A 25,754-nucleotide genomic window follows, 5' to 3' on the forward strand; every position below is an offset into this window, starting at 1 on the left:
CCCTTCCATCCTTTCCATGTGTCCAAAATATTTTAACTTTCTTCTGTCAATATCCTTAAGGAGCCTTAAAGTTTTACCGATCTTTTCTAACATCCATTCATTTTGTACGCCTTTCAGTATATGATATCCTCAACAGCCTTCTGTAGCACCACATCTCAAAAGCAGATATTGTTTCTTATCTGACTTCTTTAGGTTCCAAGTCTCACATCTATAAGTCGCTGTTAGAAAAACAACTGCTTCCAAAATCCTTAACTTTGTTCCCATAGAGATAGATCCATCCTTCCAGATCTTAGTTTCACACATCAAACAAGGAAATTTTAGCTTATGCATACCCTATACATATTTCGTTTTGCCTAATTTTGCTGCTATGGAAGGTCTGCTTGCAACCAGTATTTAAATAGTTTGACAAATTTTAATAAGTTCTTAAATACTAAATTTCATTAAATTTTATCTTGCCAATCTATAGTTATCAGTTTGAATAATTTTGTTAATAAAAATTATCTGAATGGCATTGTTTCGTGTATATTCCAAATTTTATTAAATTTCATATAGTCAGAATGGAGTTATGTTAATAGTATATAATTTTTAAACTTATTTAAGTTACGGGATATTGCATCCCATATTGTTTCTTAGCCGAATAAGAAACTCAAAGAGTTTCATGCTGAACATAGAAACTATATAAAGTTCGGCGATTCCAAGCGTAAGCAAATACCTGGATAGTGCAGCACCTGACCCACTTGGTATGCAAACTAGGTTTTTGCAAACTATTCTCATAGAAGGGATGTAAGTTCTGTTCGCTACAAACTTGGTATTAACTAGGTCTACCTACTCACTGATGAGACATCAATAAAGGTTGAAACCGGTCTGGGTAGTGACCTTCTCTCATAATGTAGAACAGTAATACAGCTCCTAGGAGCTAAGTTCACATTATGGGTAAATACCAAGAATAGTGATCGTAGCTTGCTTCACCCTTTCTATGAGTTGCCTCAGTTTGCACTACCAAATGGGTCAGGTGCTGCACTATCTGGTATTTGCTTATGCTTGGAATCGCTGATCTTTATATAGTTTCTGTATTTGGCATGAAACCTCTTTGAGTTTCTTATTCGACTAAGAAACAATATAGGATGCAATATCCCTTAACTTAAATAAGTTCATGTTGCCGAATTGAAGCCTTTGGCTCTTCATATAATTAGTAATTTTTAAACATTTTCTTTGTGCTCTGAAAATAGTCTAACTGAAACAAGAAATGGAAATGCTGATAAATTTTTGTAAGAATATTAACATTTAATAAAATCCCTGCCAGTTTCAGAATAATTTGTGTGTGGAAAGAAGAATCTAATACTTTTGCATTTTGCAAAATGCAACTAAAGTGTAAGCAGTCTGCAGAGCTTTAGGAAAATTGTAAGCTAACACTTCCCATGTGAAATCTACTTGTTTCTGCTATGTTATTCAAATACAAAATCTTTTCACTATTATCAGATCTTTTGCTCTTTAACAATGGATTAATATAATTTTTTCCCTATATTTTAATTATGTAAATTATTGTTACAGGAGCAGATGTTGTTGTTACAACAACAGAATCTGAAGAAACTGTACATTCAAAAAACCTCTCGGATGTTATTGTCCAGGTAGAAACAAGTTTTTATTAAATTAGATTAATAAATGTAATGTTTTGATTTAGTAGGTAATATTTCTCTTTGTGTTATAATGTATTATGTGCATTTGAATTACTATTCATAAGTAGTGTCATTTCAGATATTTCCAACCATAGGGCTTCATTGCAACTGATAGTGATTTGGAATTTTTATTTAATTGGCTCACTTTGCTAAAATCTCTACCTAAATAGCGTGAAATGTGTAATAAAATTTATAGGTTCACTTCTGAGAATAGTTTTTCCCCCCCCTATATATTTTCATTTATTCCAACTTTGTTAGAGTTCTCTTTAACAAAATTCTTCATTCTCTTTAGGAGAATGTCATCTGTATATAATACACAACTATTAAGTTGTGTGTGTGTGTATATATATATATATATATATATAGGCGGGCCTGGTTGGCCGAATAGTTAGCCTGCCTGCTCTCCAACCAAAAGGCTGTGGGTTCGAATCCTGCTGTGGGCATGGATGTTTGTGATCATCTGTGAGAATACTAGTGGTGGTGGGCAGTAGATAGCATGGTGTAGTTGCAACTTGTTGTAGTCGGTGGATTGAATGATAGAAACAGAGTTGTAGAGTAGGTACCCTCTCTTGACAAGTCTTTGGACTCCCTGGAAGTGTCACATAATAATATTATTTGAATGACAGGTTAATGCCACTTAATCTCATCCATAAAGATTAGGAATAATAGTGGAGATAGCACCTCCCCCTATACAATATCTTCTAATTCACTCTACCTAATTTGTTTACTTCACTCTTGTTTTGTTACAGTTGTATAGTGCGTATATCAAATTTGTTTTAATCAACTTTCATTCTCTATCAACTTCTTCTCCTTGCAGCTCATCATCTCATCTCATGGTATTGATAGTTATGTTTGATCCTACTTCTTCTCAATCTATACTTTGGATCCGACATTTAGTTATTACGATGTTCTTAACCTAAAATTAAGTTGCTAGTTGATTTCTAATACAAATATAGAGAAAATTTATATTTATAGACTGTGCCACTCTATATCTGAATTAGTTCAAGAATTGAAGATAAACCAACTCTCAACTACCTTTCCTTTATATGTTGTTATTATATATACTGGCCGAGTATATTTAACTTATTTAATTCACCCGCTTTGGTTCGAATATTTTATGAATGGTGCAGTAAAAGAGATTCAGGCAAAATACATCTTTTGATTAACAAAAACAAACATTTAATTTTAGAATCATAAATTTTACACTTAAATTCAAATCAGTAATTAAGATATCACAAACATTTTAACTTCTCAGATAAATTCAATCATACAACTCATACAATGGTAAATCTGTTATCTCTATAATACTGTCTTCTCACAGTTCCTTTTAACTATTTAATAAAGTTCCTTAATGATCATTCACATCAATATCTCATAGTTCTTTAAGTTTCAAATACAATAAAAATTGCAGTAATACCTCTTCACAAGCAAACACTTTTAAATTTACACTTTAGCTAACTTCCTCAATAGTTATTGTTAGTATAAGGAAATTCTAGGATGAAACTCGCACACTTCTCTGTATAGGAATATTAATGGTTGGAATAATCTTACCAATAATCTTCTATCTTCATCTACTTTTACATTTTTACAACTGTAAACACTTTAAACAGTAAACGGCACTCATTAAATAAATTCTCCTAAGCAATGACTGAATTAATCATCGGTCACAATACACATAAACAAACGTTGCATAAAGTACTACTGAGCACTCATGAAATAAGGCAACGCACAATAATTCTTAACTTGAGATTTTATATGCACACAGTTGTTCATTCCTCCTGCATTCAAATAATTCTTTAGGCACTATAATTCTAAACACAGCTAACGGTAAGCTTCAATTCTACAGCCTCTACTATCCTCTAGTTACTAGTTGCTTTATTTCAAGATTCTGTGTGTCCTTGACAGGTCGGCCCTGAAATTATCTCAATTCAAATATCGCTAGTCTAATTAATAGTCTCTCAGCTGTTTTCCATAGCTATAATTGTTATTCTACAACTTATTAGCTAACTGCTTCTCGACTAGTAGACTTTATTAGCTGCTTGAGTGACTTGCCGACTCGCTGTTATTGCACTGTGATTCCCGAATGCTCAGATTCCAACCTAATGCCAATCCTCTCTCTCTCTCTCTTAATCTATCTAATCTCTGTATATTTTCAGCGTTCTTCCCTTTTTATATCCATTCTTCCTGCCTTAATTATTCTCATGATTTCTTTCTAAAACTCTTTTCAATAAACCTTCTCCTCACGTGGTGTTCCAAAACGTGCTCGCTCACTTACATACGTCTCCATGACAACCAAACAAAATATAATAAAATTGAGGTATTGCATAACGCTAAATTTCTACAAATAGGAATAAATAAAAAATATTTACATTTCAATTAATGCGCAGTTAAATTATCAAATATAAATTCTATGTTAACATAGAAATAAGCTAAATAGCTTGATAATATTTTAACACAGAGTTTTTCTACTATTAATACATATATTCTTGATTAAATAATTAAATATTAGATAAAATTAAAGGTAGTTATATGAATATTAAATTATAAACAAGTGATTTACATTAAATAATATTTACAAATGTAGCCTTTGCCATGGTGGATTATGTTGGATTTTGAGGTGAGTATTAATAATTTAAATTTCTCTTCATTCAGAATCCAACAGTTACATGTACCCTTTTTTTTTATTTAAACCTTCCCTTGCTTAGCCATCTTTCAATTCAATAGTTCACGATCACTCACAAACTAGTAGGCCTTATCAATGCTTCATTTATAAATACATCCTGTGAGGTTCTCATAATATTCAGCAAAAATCTTCCACTGCTCATGTCATATTCTGCTTAAGTTGGCTATTTCTCAAGATTGAGGAAATTCACTCTTTGCATTCATATTTTACCTCTGAATTGCAAAATAAGTATATACAATAAAGAGGTTTGTTTATAATATGAAACTTTCATATACTTTGTACTGAATCTGACAGTTGAGTTTCATGGCATGGACTACAGTCTAAAGAATTGTACAGTTACTAAGAATTAAAAGATTTTAATTCTTAGTAACTGTACAATCATCATCAACTGTATTTAAAGTGGCTTCTCTAGATGAACCATGCAACATATTTGTCATGACATATTTACATTAACTAAAGCATAGATGTGAAGTGTCCATTAAAATCTAGTATTGATGTCCTTGAATTCTTCTCTACTGAATGACCACTTTGTCCAAAGTATGAAATGGCATTTGCAAAGTACTTTGCACACACCCAGCAGAGACAGTGGTGATAGTTTATATTTGGTAGTTAAGAATATAGATAGTTAGTTTGTTGATAGGGGAAAAAAAAATGTAAGAGTAAGATTACACTTCAGTATTCTAATGATAGGTTTGGAGGTATCAGATGTAGGCGATAGGAACTCTGTATTAAACAGGGGTTTACAAGAAATCTGGAGATATAGAGGAGTATAATACGTTTAATTATCTTGTAAAGAGGAAGTGAAGGAACAAATGAAGTAAGCACATTTGAGTAAGATCTTGACAGTGCTCTTTTTTTTTTTTTTTTAATTTTTTTTTTAGATTGAGTCATGTTGAATATAGTGAAACTCAGTTTCAATCTACCAAATCACTTGATGGAGACTATAAGAGCAAGATGTTTAGGATGACTGTTTTCTATACTTCTTATTTTCCATGGTGAACTTCACCTGGAGATGAAGGTTATTAATCCATTCTAAGAAAGAGATTTGATGGTCTTTATGGAAGGGTTTTTTAATCAGTTCCGTGCATGAAGATAATGGAATGTATAACACATTACTGTGCTGCCATGTTTTTTTTTTTTTTTTTTTTTTTTTTGAAAATATTGGGTTTGTAATTGTTGGATCATGAGAAAGCTGTTTTAAAGGACAGATATGTGGATTAAGAGGAAGGGAAGTAGCAGGTTTGGTTTGTTTGCAGTTGACTGAAAAAAAAAAAAAAAAAGGATGGTGGGCTGCTTGCTGCTCAGGTTTTAACAGGATCAGTAGAAAGCAGAGAAATGATATATCAAAATTGCGAAAATGTCATCTGTGTAGTGGATCCAGAAATAAGGCTGCAGGCAGATGAAAGAGGATAGGGAGTTTTCTGAGTCAGGGTGGGTGAAAGAGGACATCCAATTCTCTGCCCTTTATTTATTTGTTCTTCCACCTGAATTAACATTGCATTATAGTCAGATCTTTTAGTAGGAATGTTTTGAGATAAAAACTGAAATTTTAGACAGTTGAATATTTGTGAATAACAATGTCAAAACTGATCATAATATCAACAGGCTGCAAAGACCGGTCTTTGATTTTTTTCCAAAATCAGAATTTTGGAAAAAGAATCAAGATCATTCTATATGATCACACAGTAGTTGAGAAAGAAACTTAGCCGCGTGATTAGAGAATTTATATAGTTCACAATTGGCATATTTAAAGATTCATATGCTACCACTCTTTCCAGTGCATAATTAAAATACCCTGGTAGATCACCTTTTTTACTTTTCCAATCTTTCTAATTGTTGAAAATTTTTTTTCACTTGGTTATAAATTAAAGATGTCAAAAAATTATGTTCTTGTTTAATCCTTTATCCAAATGTAAGCAAACAAAGTTTGCACAAGAATTATCTTCACAATTATGCTATTTTTATATAGAGGCTAATGACTTCACATTGTCTTTGTGTGTTTTGCATTATGGTATACTAAGGTTTAATTACTTCAAATTAACTACATTTCATGATCATTGCCTTTTGCATTCCAGTTAGATATACTGTTCTGTTTATTCCAACCTTAACACAAACAACCTTAAAGCTGTTGTATGAATAAACATACAACATATGTTGCATAAATGGAACAACAATAGGAATTTTCTTGGAATTCCTATTGTTGCTTGATAATTGTACTGATGATGTCTTATGATACATAAGAGGAAATATTTACACAGTAAAAAAGTTATTTACTGCGTCATGTATTATTCTATAGTTATGATAGATGCTGTTTCTGTTTAACAGTGGCCATGAAAATATCTGTAGAAGAGACACAATGTAGGAATTCATCTTCTATGAGAAAATGGCTGAAAAGTCTAAGAGATGGCATTAATTAACTGAACTGCTTTTTTCTGAACAGCATCAAGAAATTTTAGGGAGGTCTTAAGTGCACCACCTGAATATGAAAGCAGTATTCCAGGTTTGGCTGGATTTGGGATTTATACAAAGTAACTGGTGAGAAAAAAAAGCATTGCCTTGAATGAAAAATGCTGCTAAATTTCTCGGAAGCTGAGGATACTATAAAAGTGATGTGATAATGCCAGGAAGGGTTTGAAATAAGAGTCAGTCTGAGAAGAGAGATTTAGTTTTGATTGTTGAGCTGAGCATTATCAAAAGTAAGTGGAGACCTAAAGCCTTTTTTGTTAGAAATCCAGTGAATTTTTGAAGCATATTAGATAACTAGGTTGTTTTCATAGCAATCAAGGATGCTACAGAGATGGTGTTCAGGGTGCTTATCACAGATGTTTAAATTTAAAATGCATGTGCACTGCAAGTCTTGTTTTATTCTAGGCACTGTGGAATACAACCATGAATAGAATTGCAGTCAATGAGGGCAGGTTGTTCATGATTTACATGAAGAGGATGTGTGAAATGACAGAACTCTAAGGGACACTTGCATTAACAGGAAAATCTGAAGAGTATCTTCCATAATGCCAGCCTGGTTGGCCAAGTGGTTAGCATATCCTCTTCAGCTGAAAGGCTGCAGGTTCAAATCCTGCCGTGGGCATGGATGTTTGCGATTGTCTGTGGAAATACTAGTTGGTGGATTTCAGTAGTAGAGATAGAGTTGTAGAGTAGGTGTCCTCCCTCGATGAATCTTTGGACTCCCTGGAGGTGGCACGTAATAATAATGATAATTACACATAGACATTGAAATGAGAGAAAACTGGCAATCCAATTACAAAATGAGGAAAGTAGTTCATATGATGATGATTTGAGAAGCCCTTGATACCAGATCCTATCAAATGCTTTGGAGAGATGTCAAGTGCAACAGTACTGGTTTTTCCACACCTTTCCATGACATGAGTCCAGAGGTAATGTAGGCCAGGAGATCTCGTGTAGATCTAGATTGGTGAAATCCATGCTGGTGTTACTAATTAGCTGAGAGTTCTCCAGGTGTTGAAGTTGACTGTTGATAATCTTTTTATTACTTTGGACAAAACTCAAGTGAGAGCAGTAAGTCAGTAGCTTGATGGTAGCCATTTATCATGGGAATTGGCGAACAAGCCCATATATATATATATATATATATGGGCTTGTTTCCATGTTGTAGGGTGGATGCCAGCTGTATACAGTACAGTATATGGATGATAAAGAACAAGTGTTAGTTTAGAAGCACATCTTGTGAACACAATAGGTGGGATTCCATCAGGACCAGCTACCTTTTTAGTATCCAGGTTTTTCCCCCAAGATTCTTCTGATTCTCTATGGTAGAAGGGGACATGCAGTTTAGTGTTCTCTAGGCAAAGGATTAGGTAATTTGCCTTGGTCATTTACAGAGGATTGGGAAGAGAATAATGAAGCTAGGTCATTAGCCTGATACAATGCTATGAGGGTGAGAAAGAAGAGGTAGCTCAGACGGACAAAAGTTATGTTCAACAGCTTTGACATCAGAAGGCATGACTTCATTGGCACAAGTGTTCCATTTTCTTCATTTAACCTTATCATAAATTTAGTTCTTTTAATGATAGTTTTAATTTTACATAAAGTATGGTTTGCTTTCATCAAAAATTTAACTGCCACGGAGCTAAGGTATAGCACACTTGATATCGCAGAACGTGATAGCAACAACTAGCAATGTTCCAACACATATACAGTAACAAATTTATCATTTGTATTCTGGTTTATCAGTTATATTAAACAGTTGTGAAGCTACCAAAAATATTTAATGAGCAATTCATTGTTAATAAGCTTTTGTTGTGTAAAACTTTTATGTATCACTACCTCCTCATGATGTAAGTGTTATGACGCATGAAGCTTACCGATTTCTTTATTACTTATTTTTAATAAACTCCTTATTTATATTACAATGTGGTCTCATTACTGAAAACTTCCTACAGAACTGCTCAACCACAGAAACCTATGTGTACATCTATGAAGGAAGCTGCATTTTGGTCTCAGGCCACTCATGATACTGTTTTGTTTTTTTCTCCTTGGACTAATCTTTCACACTTCTTTGAAAGAAATCATCATCCAATTTCTGATGTATATAGGATATTGCGATAGTACTACATGAAAAAGTTACATGATTACGAACTTCCTATCAACAATTTTCCTTCAAATTAATCTTATCTGGCAAGACTCCAATATTATCAGATCTTATATTTTTTTCTTCTAAGGCACTTTTTACTGTATCAATCCATCTAGATCTTGGTCTTCCTCTGGGTCTCCATCCTGGAAAAGAATACTTGTCTTGCTACTCTTTCCTCTCCCATTCTGCTTAATTGGCTATAACACCTGAAATTAGCTCTGCTAACACACTTGATACTACTGAATGCTAACAATGTCAAGTTCTTCACTAATATCCTCATTTTTGATATACTATTGATGTCATTTGTTCACTCCCTTAATTCAGAACTCTCATATCTGTGTTTTCCACTCTTTGATCAAGTGTTTTATTTCTAACCCAACTGAAATCCATAAGTTAAAATTGGTTTGAATACTGTCTTGTATATAACTAATTTACTGTTTTAACTAAATATCCAATTTTGGTATGGTTTAATCACTTTCCTTGATAATCCATGTAGATTTTATTCATTCATGTAGATGAATAAAAGTGGAGATAATATGCACGTTTGTCTCACACCTGATTTAACATCAAACCAGCTTCTTGCACTTCCTTCAGTTCTATTTATATTAAATATACAGGGGGTCCTTGAGTTACGTCGGAGATCCATTCCTATGGACTGACGTAAGGCGATTTTCGATGCAAGTTGGAATTACCATAGCCTAAGTTACTTACCTAGCCTAAAACACCCTAAAGTCATATATGTCAAGAAACAGAACTAGGCCATAGGAAAATGAAAGGGAGAACATAATTACTGTATAGTACAGAAAAATGACAAAAATGAAACTGTAATAATAAAAAAAAAAACATTAAACAATCTTTTCCCCTTTTCTTGAATTAACATGAGGCTAATTGGAATACGGCGTTGATGCTGGTCTTCCAGCCAAAGAACAAGAAGCCTTTCCATCTCAATCATGAGCCTACTACGTTTTTTAAAAATCACAGTCGATTTCATGGGTGCCAATCCTTTCACGTGTTCAAGGATGCAAACTTTATCCTTGATAATAGTCCCGACTGTGGTACGACTTAAGTTCAATGTGCGGCTGATGTTCGTTGGCGTTTCTCTCTTTTTTTTCCCTTTTAATAATGTCTAATTTCACTTCTAATGTAATAATGGCTTTCCTTTCCTTCGACACACTGCCACCGGAAGAGCCTGCATTATGTTTGGGAGCCATATTGAAGGGTAAAAAGTCACAAAAAAATACAAACATAAAAGTGAGAGTGCAGACAAAGTAAACAAAGCACGCGGTATCCAAAGAGTGTATGCTGGGACCCAAGCAACGGCAACTCTCCAAACAAACGCCACATAACGGCGTATTTTTCCTCCGCGCTCCCAAACAAGTTCGTCCGCGACGTTTGAATTTTACGTCGCACTGCTTCAAGTCGCAATTTATTTTTTAAATTATTTATAGGATTACCACCATAAAGTCGAAATGATGCATGTCGAGGACCCCCTGTAAATATATTACATTATATTTATATTTCAGTCTCAATACTGAAAACTTCCTACAGAACTGCTTAACCACAGAAACCTATGTGTGCATCTATGAAGGAAGCTGGATTTTGGTCTCAGGCCACTTATGATTGTTTTTATTTTTTTCCTTGGACTAACCTTTCACACTTCTTTGAAAGAAATCGCCATCAAATTTCTGATGTGTATAGGATATTGCAATAGTATACTGCTGACTTATAATTCAAATATAGACTAAGTATTGCTTGATACAATGTCCCATTTACACCATATAGCTGTAGCGTTTTGAATAGATTTTCTTTTGGTACTTTGACTCCATGAGGTCTTTGGGTAATGATATGACAAAGACTCATCTGGGAGGTCCTTTTATCACACACACACAGCTCATCATATCGTGTCTTATACACACTCAAACTCCTTGCAGACACCCCTCTCTCAGGCAAGGCATTCCAATCATTTACAACTCTGCACGAAAAAAACCTGCCTTCACTCCCTTACTCACACCCTCTTTATACAGTTTCCAGGGATGACCTCCTGGTTCTCCCACTATTTTCTGTAGAACTTCTCCAGCATTGATCCTATAACAATCCCTTACCAACTTGTAGGTCTTTATCATATCTCCCCTCTTCCTCCTGTCCACCAGACTCTGCAAATTACATCTTTTCAATCTTTCCTCATACTCGACATTCCAGAGGTCAGAAACCTTAGTTAGTCGCCTTTGGACCCCTTTCCAACATATCTTCATCCTTCTGAAAACCAGGTGCCCAAATCTGGGCACAATAGTCCATGTGTGACCTAATCAAAGCCTTATACAAAGGAACAAGAATCTCCCTTCTTCTACAAGTCTGTGTCCTCCACATCATTCCCAGAAGCCTTTGTGTTGTCTTCACAATTTTGGCTATGTGTCCTCTAAATTTCAGATCCTTATCCACTATACCCCCAGATCTCTTATTTCCTCCAACAATATATATCCTCACCAAGCATAAATTCTGCATCCCATTTTTGTTTTCCAAATTTTAAAACCTTGCATTTTGTAACATTTACAACATATGCCTTTTCCAGATTTACAATCTTGAATAGTGATACTTATTACATTACCATAATTTCTCAACTATCTTTTGTTGAGAAATTTTTTTTTTTTTGGGGGGGGTTACTGAATTTTTTGAGGCATGCCTGGAAAAGAAGATGGAAGCTTAACAAAATCCTAGCAGGTAAGTTGACAGATGCCTTGAAAGAATATAGGAAAAATGTAAGAACACTAAGCTGTGTGTAAAAGTAGCTAAACAAAAGTCATAGGTAACTTCTGTGAGGAACATCAGAAATTTGATTATGAACCTGTCATCAAATTCCTGATAGATACCTTCAAGGGATGTACTGGATACTATGATGATAGTACAACAAGAAAAGCTTTCATTATTACTAACTTTCTATCAGTTTTGCTCCAATTAGTCTGATATTGGAGTCTTGATAGATAACAATCTTTTGTTTTCTAAGGCATTTCTTTCTACATCATTCCAGTGGGTTCTTGGTTTTTATTCTTGATCTTTTCTTGGTTCAGCATCAAACACCTATTTACTAATGTTTTCTTTCCTATTCTATTTAAGTGGAAGGAAGCACTTGAGATTAGCTTGCTCACCATCCCTGAATGCTAACAATGTCAGATTCTTTCTAATATCTTCATTTTTAATGATTCTGCCATTGTTTTCATCTGGTTAACTTCCATGATCATCAGAACTGTTTTTATTTTTAGACCTGCTCCCAGATCCATCACTCAAGATTGCTTCAAATACCATCTAGTATGTTGCTAGTTTAGAGTTTTGATTAATTTCTTCTTTATATTGCCAAAAATCTAGGAAATGATCATTTTGAGATTGACTTAATACTTTAACTTCTCTTTATTCAACAAATAGATGGCATCACCATATTGAAAGGCTTAGGTGTTGTTGATTATTCATACTGTTGCTTCATGGTATAAACACCACCAAGACGTGAAAAAATAAATTTATTGAACTTGCAAATATTTCATTGGCATTTTCTGACAATACTGAGCATTTTCTGCTCAGTATTGTCAGAGCACAAATTATCATTGTGACAAGCATCCAAGCACTGCACTACAACATTAGAAACAATTCAATTTGTAACTTTTTTTTATTTATTCCTGTGGGGTTTCTCTATATCCTCCATCCCATAGGACTGGTTGAGCCCTCCTAATGAGAGATTATGTATGCATTTTAAGACTGTAGATCTGTGTGTGTGTGTGTGTGTTCACCCCGTTTGCCTGTTCACACAGACAAACAGGTCTGGTTTGCCTGTTCTGAGGTAAAAAAAAAAACGGAGTTTCTGGGTGAAAAAAACCCCCTCTATCTCCATATGAGACCAGCTAATTCACTTTTAGTCAAAAGTGAGTTAGCTGGTCTGACGGCTCTAATTTGTAACTGACACAGAATTAATGTCCTAACAAGGTACTCTCTATGGGCTGGTTAACCATAAAATTAATTTGGAGAAGTCTGTCTGGTCTCAAAATAAGTATCTCCTAAATCTTGAAAAACAGTACTCGAGTTTTAGGGAGTGCTTCATAGGAGATGCTGATTCTAAATAGTCTTTCAGACCTATAGTGACTTCTGTGTAAAACTGATGTCTTCTTCCATTTAATCCTATGTGAAGGAATATCCAGATAATGGTTTGCTAATCCTAACTTGTCATAAAGATGATTATGGATGTAATTTTTGTGTTCTTCAAGGTGATAACTGATCTGACAAGCACAGTGAACTTTATACACTCCAGGATGTGCAGGAGGATGAAGTTGATCTTTAGGAGAGCAGATGAAGGTAGCTAGCTGCATGAGTAGTTTAAAAGTGGTATGAGGATTATATTTATAGAGAATTTTAGCTATATTTTCTGATGTGTCCTTCATATATAGGATTGGAATATTTTTTGCTGTGTAGTATTTTATCTATTTTACACAGGATGTAGCCATTGGTTAAGAAGGTGTTGTGAAGATCCCTGAGCTCAGTTTTAAGAGCTGTCGTTTGAACAAATAACCCTGACTCGGTGGTATTTTGAGGATTCTATACTGTTGGGATAGGTGGTGGTGATGGTGTGATTGTTTATTTAAGTACTATTCTTGTGTTTGTGTGGGTTTTCTATAAAACACTTTTCCAACCTCAACAAACATGGTTATATTATTATTATTATTATTATTGTTCCGGGAAACTCCAAGGAGTCGACAGACTCATCGAGGGAGGCCCTAACATCATGTCAAGAACAACTATTCAACATTCACACAGTATCTATCATACCTTGCCTTGAACTCATTCACGGTCGTAGCACCCACAACAGACTCTGGAAGCTTATTCCACTCATTTACCACTCTCCAAGTAAAGAACCTAGCTCTAACACCCTTGTCAACCACGCTCTTGCCCAGCTTCCATGCATGGCCCCTAGTCCTCCCACCACCAGTCATATTTTCAAAAATATCTTCTGGATCAATCTTATAGAAACCCTTCAGTAATTTGAATGTCTCAATCATATCACCCCTCCTTCGCCTATCGTCCAATTTCTGCAACCCACAAATCTTCAACCTATTCTCATAAGGTTCATTCCACAGACCTGCTATCATCTTGGTCACTCGTCTCTGGACCCTCTCCACTTCCTCCCCATCACGAAGAAACCCTGGTGCCCATAGCTGGGCACAGAAGTCCAGATGGGGTCTTATCAAGGCTCGATACAGAGGAGCAACAACTTGTTCGTCTCTGCATGTTAAAGTATTTTTCAGAAGCCAAGTGATTTGGTGAGCTGTTTTAGTTACTTTTGCAATGTGCCCCCTGAACTTCAACTCCCTATCTACCAACACTCCCAAATCCCTGGCCTCATCAATCTCCTGGAGTATGGTTCCACCAATGCGATATATTGCTGCTATTCTTTTCACCCCAAAGTGCATAACCTTACACTTTGCCACATTAAATTGACATCCATTTTTCCTAGCCCAGTCCTCCAAACTATCCAAATCATCCTGTAAAATTTTGACATCCTGTGCACTCACAATTGCTCTACCCAACTTTGCATCATCAGCAAACAAGTGAACACTTCCTCTCAGATCCTTTCCAATATCATTGATGAACAAATTGAAAAGCAGTGGTCCAAGAACAGAGCCCTGTGGCACTCCACTAGTCACAAGACGTCTTTTAGACTCCACTCCTGAATAAACCACTCTTTGATATCTCTCCTTCAACCACCCTCTTATCCATCTCACCAACCCTATATCTATACCCATCTGCTCCAGTTTACTGATTAGGGTTCCATGTGGTATCCTATCAAAGGCCTTGGCAAGGTCCAGTAGTATCACTGTAAACCCATTACCCCTATCCAGTTCAGCCGTCACTGTGTTATAAAACGTGAGCAAGTTACTGAGGCATGATCTACCCTTCACAAAACCATGTTGTCCCCCATACAATATCCCATTTTCATCTATCCAATCCTGTATTCTTTTCTTGACTAATTTCTCTAAGACCTTGACAATGATTCCTGATATGCTAATCAGTCGGTAATTTACAACAGCAGTCTTGGAACCACCTTTATGCAGTGGAACTATTTTCCTCTCTTTCCACCGGCTCGGGACTAACCCAGACCCGAGACTCAAATTAAACAAAATGGTCAAGGGTACTGACAATTCTTTAGCTGCTTCTCGTACAACACGAGCTGGTATACCATCCAATCCCACAGATGTATTGACATTGAGGTTATGCAATAGACTACTCACCTCCACTTCATTAACCACAATTCCCGTGTAATCTACTGGTTTATTCGTTTCTGCAATGTCACCACCTGGATGATATACTTTTGCAAAGTGCTCACTCATTAACTCAACTATCTCAACTGGTTCAGTTACCTCCCTACCATCGGCATTCTTTAAAATCAATCTGCCATGTACATTTTTCCTTTTACTTGCTACATATCTAAAAAACTGTTTAGGATTCTCTTTAGCCTGCATGGCCAATGTTCTTTCATAATCCTTTTTTGCTTTTCTTACCACACTCGTCACCCTTCTGGATAGGTATTATTTCTGGGAAAATTCCCATGTTACTCCTCTAAGGTAAACTATTATTTTTATGGCTAATATAGCCTACTTTCGTTTACGAGTGTCCCTTTTTTACAATGTCATTTGCTCTTTATTCAAATCTTAGGGCATTACTGATATGCTATAAAACTAATATATATGAAGAATAATATAGGAGGAAAATTCGGATATACCTTTTTTGGATGTTGTTGTTGGCTGTCTCCTTATCCTGGCGATATGCATACATCTGCTGTTCAGCTGTTAAAGGAAGGGGGTTTGGGAAAGTGGGGGGGGGTAAAGTAATCTGGGGGAATTATTTCAAATAATTCCCCCTCACATTACTTTATCCCCCCACTTTCCCAAACCCCCCTTCCTTTAACAGCTGAACAGCAGATGTATGCATATCGCCAGGATAAGGAGACAGCCAACAACAACAACAACAACATCCAAAAAAAAAGGTATGTCTGAATTTTCCTCCTATATTATTCTTCGTATATTAGTTTTATAACACATCAGTAATGACCTAAGATTTCAGTAAAGAGTCAATGACATTGTAAAAAAAGGGACACTCGTAAACAAAAGTAGACTATATTAGCCATAAAAATAATGGTTATATTAGTTTGCCAAAGATCTGAGAGAGAGTCATTTTTACCCTGACTTTTTCAAATTAACTTTACTTTTTACTGGCCCATAGAGGGTACCTTGTTGGACATTAGTTCTGTGTGTCAGTTACAAATTGAATTGTTTGTAATGTCTTAGTGCAGTGCCTGTGCTTGTCACAGTTATTTGTACTATGATGATGGTGGATAGAAAAGCAGTGAATATTTCTAAGTTCAGCAAATTCATTTTTTCACATCTTGGGGGTATTTATTCTATGAAGCAATAATGCGAATAGATGTCAGGCTAGGACTTTAGTTCTCTATGTTGGCTCTTACAATTTTAAATGTTCCCACTAGTAACTATTTGTTGCTATTTGCATACTGTGACAAATTGTTTTTGCTCTGAAGGTGCTAGTTATAAAACTAGTGAAATATGTGCTAAATAATTAAATATCTGGTTTTCTTTTTGTTGTGAATTAAACTGCAGAAATCAAAGATGAGCAGCTGTCAACACAAACTTTTCTATATGTATTAGGTCCAATGGTCTGGTTTAGAAAAATTGTTATAAATTTCACTGGGACAGGTAGTTTTTTTTGCTAAGTTTGGCCTGCTTTATAGAGACCTATGGAGATTTAAATCCAGATATTTTGCCAAGGAAAGTCAATAATAAAGCCACTCAGGTAGAAACATGATAATTGAGTTATATTTTAAATCATAATGATTCACTATTCAATTCTTTGTTATATGTAGCATGAAAACCAAGCTCAGTATCTTCGATCAATCGTGTCTTTGATCATGTGATCAGCGTTTTCCAAATTTTTTCTACGACTGAACACTTCACAAATCCTGAAATTTTAATGGAATACCTTGGTTAGAGTCAAGTATCATCGGTCTCATATTCAATGTAAAGCTAAGCCCATACTATTGCTGAAGCAGGCTGTATCGCATCGCAAAAATGCAACGGCGCACACTATAGGTGCGCTAGGCCGCATCACATCGTATTGACTTTGCTTGTGACCGCATGTTTACTAGAATAGATACCTCCATACTTCACTCGCACTCGGAGGTGTCGACAACCATGGGTGGCTGAGTCAAGGCCAGCATGCACTGGCCTTAATAGCACAGTCCTCATGCAAAATGAGGAGTGCCTGATTTTCAAACATGTTTGAACTTTCGCAGCATTTACAACTATTGCAGACTAATATTAATTTTGATAATTTTTCACGGAACACTTATTCACTTTCTGCGGAACAGTTTGGGAAACCCTAATGTAGAGAATCAAACTGAACTTAAGTCATTATGGTTACATTTCATAGGATTTTCTTAAGTATTGCATCCTAAAATCATAATAGAATGGAAAGACATGAGAGCCAGGTCCAATGGTCTGGCTCTCATGTCTTTGCATACATATTCTTGCTTATGTGCTTTGCTAACCTATTTGGGATTTAGTCTCATTCCATCTGGAAAGGACAAACTATAGGCATGTTAGTATCATGGGGGTGGATTAGGGTAGTACATTAATTCTCTGTGGATGCTCTCTTGTCTTCTTCCCATCCCTCCATAAAATATATGGTATTCTGTATAATCCTTTCAGAAATTTGTAGGGATATATCATGTCACCCCTCTTTTTCATGTTTGCTAACATTCTGTACTCCACCTCAGTCTGTTGATATCAAGAATGTCCCGTATTCATGATATTATCTTTAACACTCCTTTGCATATTCTCCACTGTATCAACATTGCTTTGGAAACCAGAACTGTGCATAGTAGTCTGTCAGTTATATCAGGGCCTTGTAAAGAGACAAAATGACTCTTTTGGCTTAATTAATAAATGGAAATTATGGAAACAACTACCATGTTAGAGTAAAACTTGTGTTTAATATAAACCAAAATAAACACTCGATGTTTCGACCTTCACATTAAGGGGTCATCATCTGAAATATACACATATATCCAAATAAACAAGCTGCATTGCAATCTACAGGCATATAAAGTTACTGACCAACCGTTACAATTATTGGCCTGACCTCTGGTGAAAGAAAAAAAACAAAAACCTTATTACATCAAAGCTGAAGTCCTATTATTATCTATTAGGTTACAAAATTAAATTAAGCTGGAGAGCAACATGTTTACAAAAAGGAAAAAAATTAATAAATAAAAATAAAAACATTTCTTATATAAGTATACATATCAGTTAAAACCAACTGGTATGGATAGTGGCCAATAAAAGCTGAAAAATTGCTTAGTCTTAAAGTCAGGGTTTGCTTGAAACTAAGTGGGCTAAATGTGTGCCATCCAAATTCTTGGGATTTTTTGCCACCGTTATTGTTAAGATTAGGGTGGTTAATCAAAATTTCACAGGCTTCTTTAAATTTCTGTTCATACCAGGTTTTTGTATGATGTAATGAGCAAGTACTTTTCCAATCAGTTTGGCATAGGGTGCTAAGAGCATGATCTGAGAGGTCTGCTTTATCAAAATTGTTAAATTTAATGTGTCATTTGTACTCTTTTTTTTTTTATGGGTAGGGATTGTATGTCTAGTTTCCCCAATATAAGTAAGTAAGGTGCAACAGATGCAATAAATTCCAGGATATGCCAATTGGGGGTGGCGGGGGGGGGAAGTGGATCCTTAGAGGAGTTGAATTTTTTTTTTTTTATTTTTTTTTTATTTTTATTTTTTTTTTTTTTTAAAGGTGACTGGTGTTGGATTCTATTAATCTTTTCTGATTACCCTTTAATGTATGGGATAGTATGGTTTTACTGTAATCTATATTATTTTTTGAAGTTTTATGAAGAACTTTATTAATAGTATTTTTGCTATAGCCATTTAGCTATAGCAAAAATACTTTTATGAAAATTTTTTTGGCTATAGCAAAAATACTGGGAACTTTTGATTAACCACCCTAATCTTAACAATAATGGTAGCATAAAAATCCCAAGAATTTGGATGGTACACACATTCGTTCACTTAGTTTCCAGCAAACCCTGACTTTAGGACTCGAAGCAATTTTTCAGCTTTTATTGGCCACTATCCATACCAGTTGGTTGTAACTTATATGTATATTTATATAAGTAATTTTTTAAATTTATTTATACTTATATTTATTTATGATGACCTTAATGTGAAGGTCGAAACATCGAGTGTTTATTTTGGTTTATATTAACTAAAGTTTTACTCTAACACAGTAGTTGTTTTTAACTTTCATGATGTATTCTGATCACTGTGTAAGCATGAAGGAAAGAATAAATGTCTTGATTAACACAACAGGTAAAATAAATTCATTTTAATCCAGTATTTCATCTACAATAACTGTTTCATTATAGACATTTATTATACACATTTCAACAAGAACATCATAGGTGGAATTATTTAATTCTTAGCTTACCCATGTTACTTAACAAAACTAGGTTTGCAGCCTTTTTCAAATAGGATTTGCATACAAAAAAGTTCGATTATATTATGCCTGGATCTATGTTATAAATCCAGGTTTGTGTGTGTGTACATGCTTGCACACACAAAAATCAGTCCAACACATGAGAAGTCCATGTGTGGGCAATGATTAGAAATAGGAAAGGAATTTGTTGTGTTTCTTGAAGACCCTGAGGGCTGTTTAATGGAATGTTTAAATTTTAACCTGGCCTTCAGTTCTTGGATCTATTCTTCGAGTTTTCTTAATTTAAATTTATCTTTCATTATATTTTCCATGTCTGATCTGAGTCCTTAATTTTAGTATGGTAGACATTTTTTATAATCTATGCTAATCCAAAATAGCCATGATGCTCAAATTGTCCAATTAAAAAAAAAGAAAAAAAAACAAAGTTTAAAAAAAAAAATTTTGAAGTTTGTTTTACTTTGAATCTCTAATTGTTCTTCTCATAATAATTCTGTTTTTCCTTCTATCTAGGAAATTCCTGTATCCTCACCTTCTACAAATGTTGATATGCCATCTTCTCCTGAAAGCATCCTTGATTGTAGATTAAATTCAGTCATAACACAGGTAAAAAATATCCTCTGTTAATATTTTTCTGTTTTCAAGTTTCTAAGCTATAAATTTGCTCATTTCTTTTCCATTTTTAAATTTTAAGGGTCCAGAATTATTAAAATTGGCCGAAGAAGAAAAAAAACTGCTAAAAAAAGAAGGTATAGTTATTCCTACTCATCTTCCATTAACAAAGGTAAATATTTCTATATCTTATTAATTTATTCGTATGTAGTTAAATCTATTTTAAATAAAAATATATTAATTTTTTGCAAATTGCATGAAATCTGACCTCAAGGGCTCACTTTAGTGAGTATAGGAGTGGTGAACCTGATACTGGTCCGCCACTATGGATAATATACATCTGTTATATTATCCGTAGACTGGATGCTCCCCTTCTTTTTTTTTTCTTTTTTTCTTGCCATTATCAGGCTGATAGCTAACCTGCACAGCGAGCAAGAAGCCATGGTAAGAACAGGTGTTGGATTAACTGATTGGCTTCAATTTGGAAAGGGAGTAAGGCAAGGATGTCTACTTTCTCCTCACTTGTTTAGTATCTATGCTGAGGATATCATGCATGTAGCATTGGATGAGCTCAAGACAGGAATTAGGATAGGTGGTAGATTGATCAATAATTTGAGATATGCTGACGATGCAGTACTCCTCTGTAATGACAAGAAAGAACTAGGATGCAATTAGTAAACTGGATATAAATGAACAAGGATGGTGTTAAGTCATTACCTTCCGTAATTTATCTATTTTATTTACTCTATAGGGCCTTTAAAGTTATCTACTAACTTGATTCCTGTGAGACATCCCCCTTTTAACTCAGGCAAAATTTGTTTGATTAATTGCTGCACCAGCCTAAGTCTAAGGATAGAAATATCTTATCCTAAGGAAAGTTCACAGAGATCAAGTGTCACCAATCATATTAAATTAGATCAGGGAGCTGTGCATACCTTAGCTTTGCAGTCATAACCCTTTACTCTTAACTTTCTTTGGATATTCCCTGCATGCATAGGTTCAATATTTTATGAGTGGTGAAGTCAGTTAACATGGTCAGAACACACCTAAGTATAAATTAGAAATATAATTATTTAACAACTTAAGGTTACAAAGAAAAACACAATGTTAATGTCAATACTAAGATAAAGAATTGTTTAGAATTTCATGCACAACTCTCTCGCTTTAAATATACAAGTCGTTGTTACATTAAAGAAATCATTTAAGCTAATGCTACATCAATCACATATTATCTGGTGCGTATTTGGCACAAAACATTATTCAGGTTCTTAGATCATATAAGTTCTAATATCAGTTCCATTACAATAATTGCTGCAATCACACGATACTAGGATTCTCAGACAAACAGTCCAATGAGATTTACGAGTGTTCCTGACTATTATAAGTTATCAGAGTTCACTTCCCTTCAGAAAGGATCTAAATTTCTTCCATTCACAAATATTTAAACAATGCAGTAAGAATTTCACAGTACTTATCTACTCTGCACGGCCTGCATCGAGATCTTTTTGTCTGTCGCTTTCTAGTGGAATTTCACTATTGTTACAACACGCCATGTGGGAATCACATGCATGATACAAATCTGGCGCTCATCTTTCTTATCTAACATTGGCTTGCTCTCGCCGATGGCCCTTGGTTTGGATCTGTCAGGTGCATCACCTTGCCGGGATTTATGCTAGTCAGCTACGGGAACGTAGAGACTTGACATCGCCATCTCAGCACAATGAGAAAACCGGAACAGAGAAATAAACGGGGGAGATTCTGACCTGTGCTGCCGTATTTATTTCATTTCTCAGCGCCCTCTTTTTTTCGACTTCGAAACTCACACACGGGAACCCCCTTATTCGTTCTGACTGGGTGACGTCATTCTGTCACCTTATGGGGGTCTTATAATTTCGGGAACGCGTGACCCCGAACGTCTTCCACGAACTCTTCAGCTACGGTCGTTGCATCATAACTGTGGTATTTCTGCAACCTTTGACCTTTCGTTGGCAGTGTGTTAACCTTCTTACATGCACAGTTTTAATTCTAATGGTTAAGGTTTCTCATATATTCAAATTACATTATTTCTATTACGTCGTTTTAGATTGCATAAGATCTCAGATTTAATACTTCTCTTATCTTATTCTTTCTATGTTAATATGATATTATTTCCTTAGTGAATTTAAGTTTAATTGCTAAAAGGGGCAAGAATGTTTATTCAGTTAAGCATATTCTGTTAGATCCTGTATGGGTGACTCTTTTGTAAATAAAGTTTCCCATTCACAATCTAACAATGGGTTGGCAGTTTGGGATTTGCCAACCAAATTGTAATCTTTTTGGCTTAAACCAAAATAAAATCATGGTTAAAACATGATGGAACTTCATGCTGGCTAGGGTATCGCTTGATTAAACAATCCCTCTCCTTCACTGATTTTGTCAGGAAAACAGGACAAAAAGTGAATAAGTGAGCTGTTAGAACAAACTTCCACTCAGCATGAGCAGAATTCAAAATTCGCGCTGTCAACATAAGAAGTGTTAATGAAGAAGTGGAACTAGTAGAAGAATTGAAGAATACTGAATTAATGTAGTAGGTGTTACTGAAAGAAAGAAAACACAGGTGAGATTCTTCTAAATAACTATAAAAATGTTATATTCAGGCAATAATAATAATTATTATTACTAAGAGAGAGAGATATGGGGAGTCAGGGACTCATCGAGGGACCCATATACTACATGCACCAGCTATCGTACTTGTTCTTGAATTCATTCACACTGCTTGCACATAGCATTCCATGGCAATCCATTCCAATCATGCACCACTCTGAGAAAAAAATCAAGAACTCACCCCTTAGTGACATTCATTCTCAGCTTCCAAGGATTCTCTCTTGTTCTGTCCCCACCCTCCACAAAATAAAAAAATTCCATCAACTGAAATCCTGTATAACCCTTGCAGAAGTTCGTAAGTCTCCATCATATCATCCCTCTTTCTCCTTTTTGTTAGTGTCTGAAGTATATAAATTCACAATCTGTCTTCATAATCAGTATTCCACAATCCTGATATCATCTTTAACACTCTCCTTTGCATTCTCTTCATGTATCAGAATCACAACGGAAACGAGGCCAGTGCGCTATAGTCCAAGTGAGGTCTTATCAAGGCCTTGTACACAGGCAGAATGTGACATCCTTATCTTTACATGTCAAAGTTCATTTCATCATTGCAATTATCTTTTGAGTTTGATAACTAATATTTAAGGAATTGACAGCGTATACTAGAAATATAGATTAAATAAACTTTAATATATACTTTCCGATATTTCGGCGAACGTCACGTTGCCATCTTCTTGGGAACTTACTACAAAGACACGTGCACACAAGTACTAATAACAGCAAATGAGACTGAAGCTAGGAAGCTAGCGTTTTCCTAAAGTCCTGATGGTGCCCCCTGGCGGGCTATATTGGTAGTTCTTGGCCTTTGGGCTGAAGTTCTTCTGATAAAAGTTTCCCAAATTTGGGGCAGTCTCATGCATCCAAATTTGTTGAGGTTTGGCATGTTCCTAAGGGCCGAGGCTGATTCCATGAATAGTCTTTCATACTTGAACTTGCTGCGGTGTATTACTGTGGCTTTCTTCCATCTTATTCTGTGGCGAGTATCCAGAGCGTGGTCTGCAAGCCCAGAGTAGCTGTACTGGTGAAATCAGATATAATCCTTGTGTTCTGAGATTCTGATATTTGCTGTCCTGCCTGTTTGGCCAGAGTAGGACAGTTTACAGCTGCAAGGGACCTGGTATACACCAGGTAGGTCTAGGGGAAGTGGTTGGTCTTTGGTGGAGCGGATAAGGGATGCCAGTTTTCTATGTGGTCTGTAACAAGTGGTCAAGTCATGTTTTTTTAAGATTTTATTGATTTTTTCCGAGGTGCCTCGGATGTAGGGAATGGTGATGGATTTAGAGTAATCTTTTTTGTGAAGGGGAGGGGGTGGTGGGTTGTGGATAACTGGGTTAAGTATTTTTTGGAGGGGGTAGCTGTTAGCTGAGAAAGTGTCACGGATGTGATTTAGTTCAGTGGTTAGGGCTTGATCATTAGAACAGATTATTTTTGCCCTGTTGAATAATGTTTTAATAACTCCATATTGTTGTGAGGGGGGGGTGGTGGGATTGTTGGTGAATGTATCTGCCTGTATGGGTGGGTTTTCTATAAACTGAGAAAACTAAGGTTCCATCAGGTTGGCAGGTGACTAGTGTGTCTAGGAAGGGGAGATTATTGTTTTCCTCTTTTTCCAGGGTGAATTTGATTCTAGGGTGTTGGTTGTTCAAATGTGTTAGGAAGGAGAGGAGTGAATCCGGGCCATGTGGCCAAATAGTGAAAACATCATCAACGTAGCGAAGCCATATGGTAGGCTTTTGTGGGGCTGAGTTTATGGCTTTCTCTTCAAACGTCTCCATGAAGAAGTTGGCCAAGGGTGGGGAAAGTGGTGAACCCATGGCTGTCCCCTCTATCTGTTTGTAGAATTTTTCCTGCCAAACGAAATAGCCTGAGTTCATTGTAAACTGAAATAGGGCTGAGATATCGGGAGGAAATTTAGCTTGGATTAGCTCTAAGGTTTCTTTGAGGGGGACATTCGTGAATAGGGAGGAGACATCAAAACTGACCATTATGTCATTATGTTGGAGTGTAAGGTTTTCTATACTGGCTTTGAAGTGGGCTGAGTTTTTTATGTGATGTGTGTATTGCCAGTATAGTGTGAGAGCGCTTTGGCTAAATGCTTGGCTAGTTTGTAAGTGGGGGAATCAATGCCATCCACTATGGGACGTAATGGCACATTTTCTTTGTGTATTTTTGGGAGCCCATATATGCGGGGGGGGTCTAGAGTTATAGGGTTTTAGTCTGTTGGTAATCTCCACAGGCCAAGAAGTGACCTTCTTAAGGAGCCTATGGAGTTTTCTAATTTGTGAGTTGGTGGGATTGTAATCAATGGGGAGGTAAGTGGAACGATCTAATAATAAAGCCTTGAGCTTACCTGTGTAGTCTTTAAGATTGAGTACCACAGTGGCGTTCCCCTTATCCGCTTTGGTAATCACTATTTTTTTTTGTTTCTCTTCAATTCTTGTAGTGCCTTGTATTCACTAATGGATATGTTGGATTTTGGAGGTTTTGCTTTATTGAGAACACAGGCTACATCCAATCTAATATCGTTGGCGATGTGGTTTGGAAGTTGGCAAATCCCGCGTTCAATTTGGATCATTAATTCCTCGGCCGGTAATTTCTTAGGAGCAATGGCGAAGTTGTGACCACGTGACAGAGCATGTAGTGCTTCTGGCTTTAAGGTAGCTGATGAAAGGTTAACAACAGTGTTGGTTTGTAGTTTAGGTTTGGACGCTGAGTTCTTTATTAATTTATCAAACTTGTTGATATGTCGGCTTCGTACTCGTTCAAATTCTTTGTTAGCTGCCGTACACGAGACGTCATGTAGGACCGACCAAAGCTCGTGATTTAGCATAAGTGAAAGCTCATTTTCTAGCGTTGAAATAGCTCTGTTTATGTCGGCTAGGGAACCACGTGTAGCGGTAATTTGCTCCCGAAGTAATGCCTGGCTAGCACGGTTGTAAATACAGAGAGCTTTCTGTGAGATGAAGCGGTG

General features: G+C 35.8%; 1 protein-coding gene across 1 annotated transcript in view; it reads left to right on the plus strand.

The window, feature by feature from the left end:
• Window positions 1–25,754, plus strand: part of LOC150092936 (uncharacterized) — a 96,072-nt gene that overhangs the window by 38,057 nt on the left and 32,261 nt on the right. Inside the window, exons 4-6 of the mRNA XM_090413396.1 lie at window positions 1,552–1,628; window positions 20,039–20,131; window positions 20,220–20,309. Coding sequence (XP_090269522.1) covers window positions 1,552–1,628; window positions 20,039–20,131; window positions 20,220–20,309 — 260 coding nt within the window. The remainder of the gene's footprint in view (window positions 1–1,551; window positions 1,629–20,038; window positions 20,132–20,219; window positions 20,310–25,754) is intronic.

Source organism: Typopeltis vanoorti, chromosome 24 (genome assembly GCF_054136105.1).
Source record: "Typopeltis vanoorti isolate ZY-2024b chromosome 24, IOZ_Tvanoo_1.0, whole genome shotgun sequence".
NCBI lineage: Eukaryota > Metazoa > Arthropoda > Arachnida > Uropygi > Thelyphonidae > Typopeltis > Typopeltis vanoorti.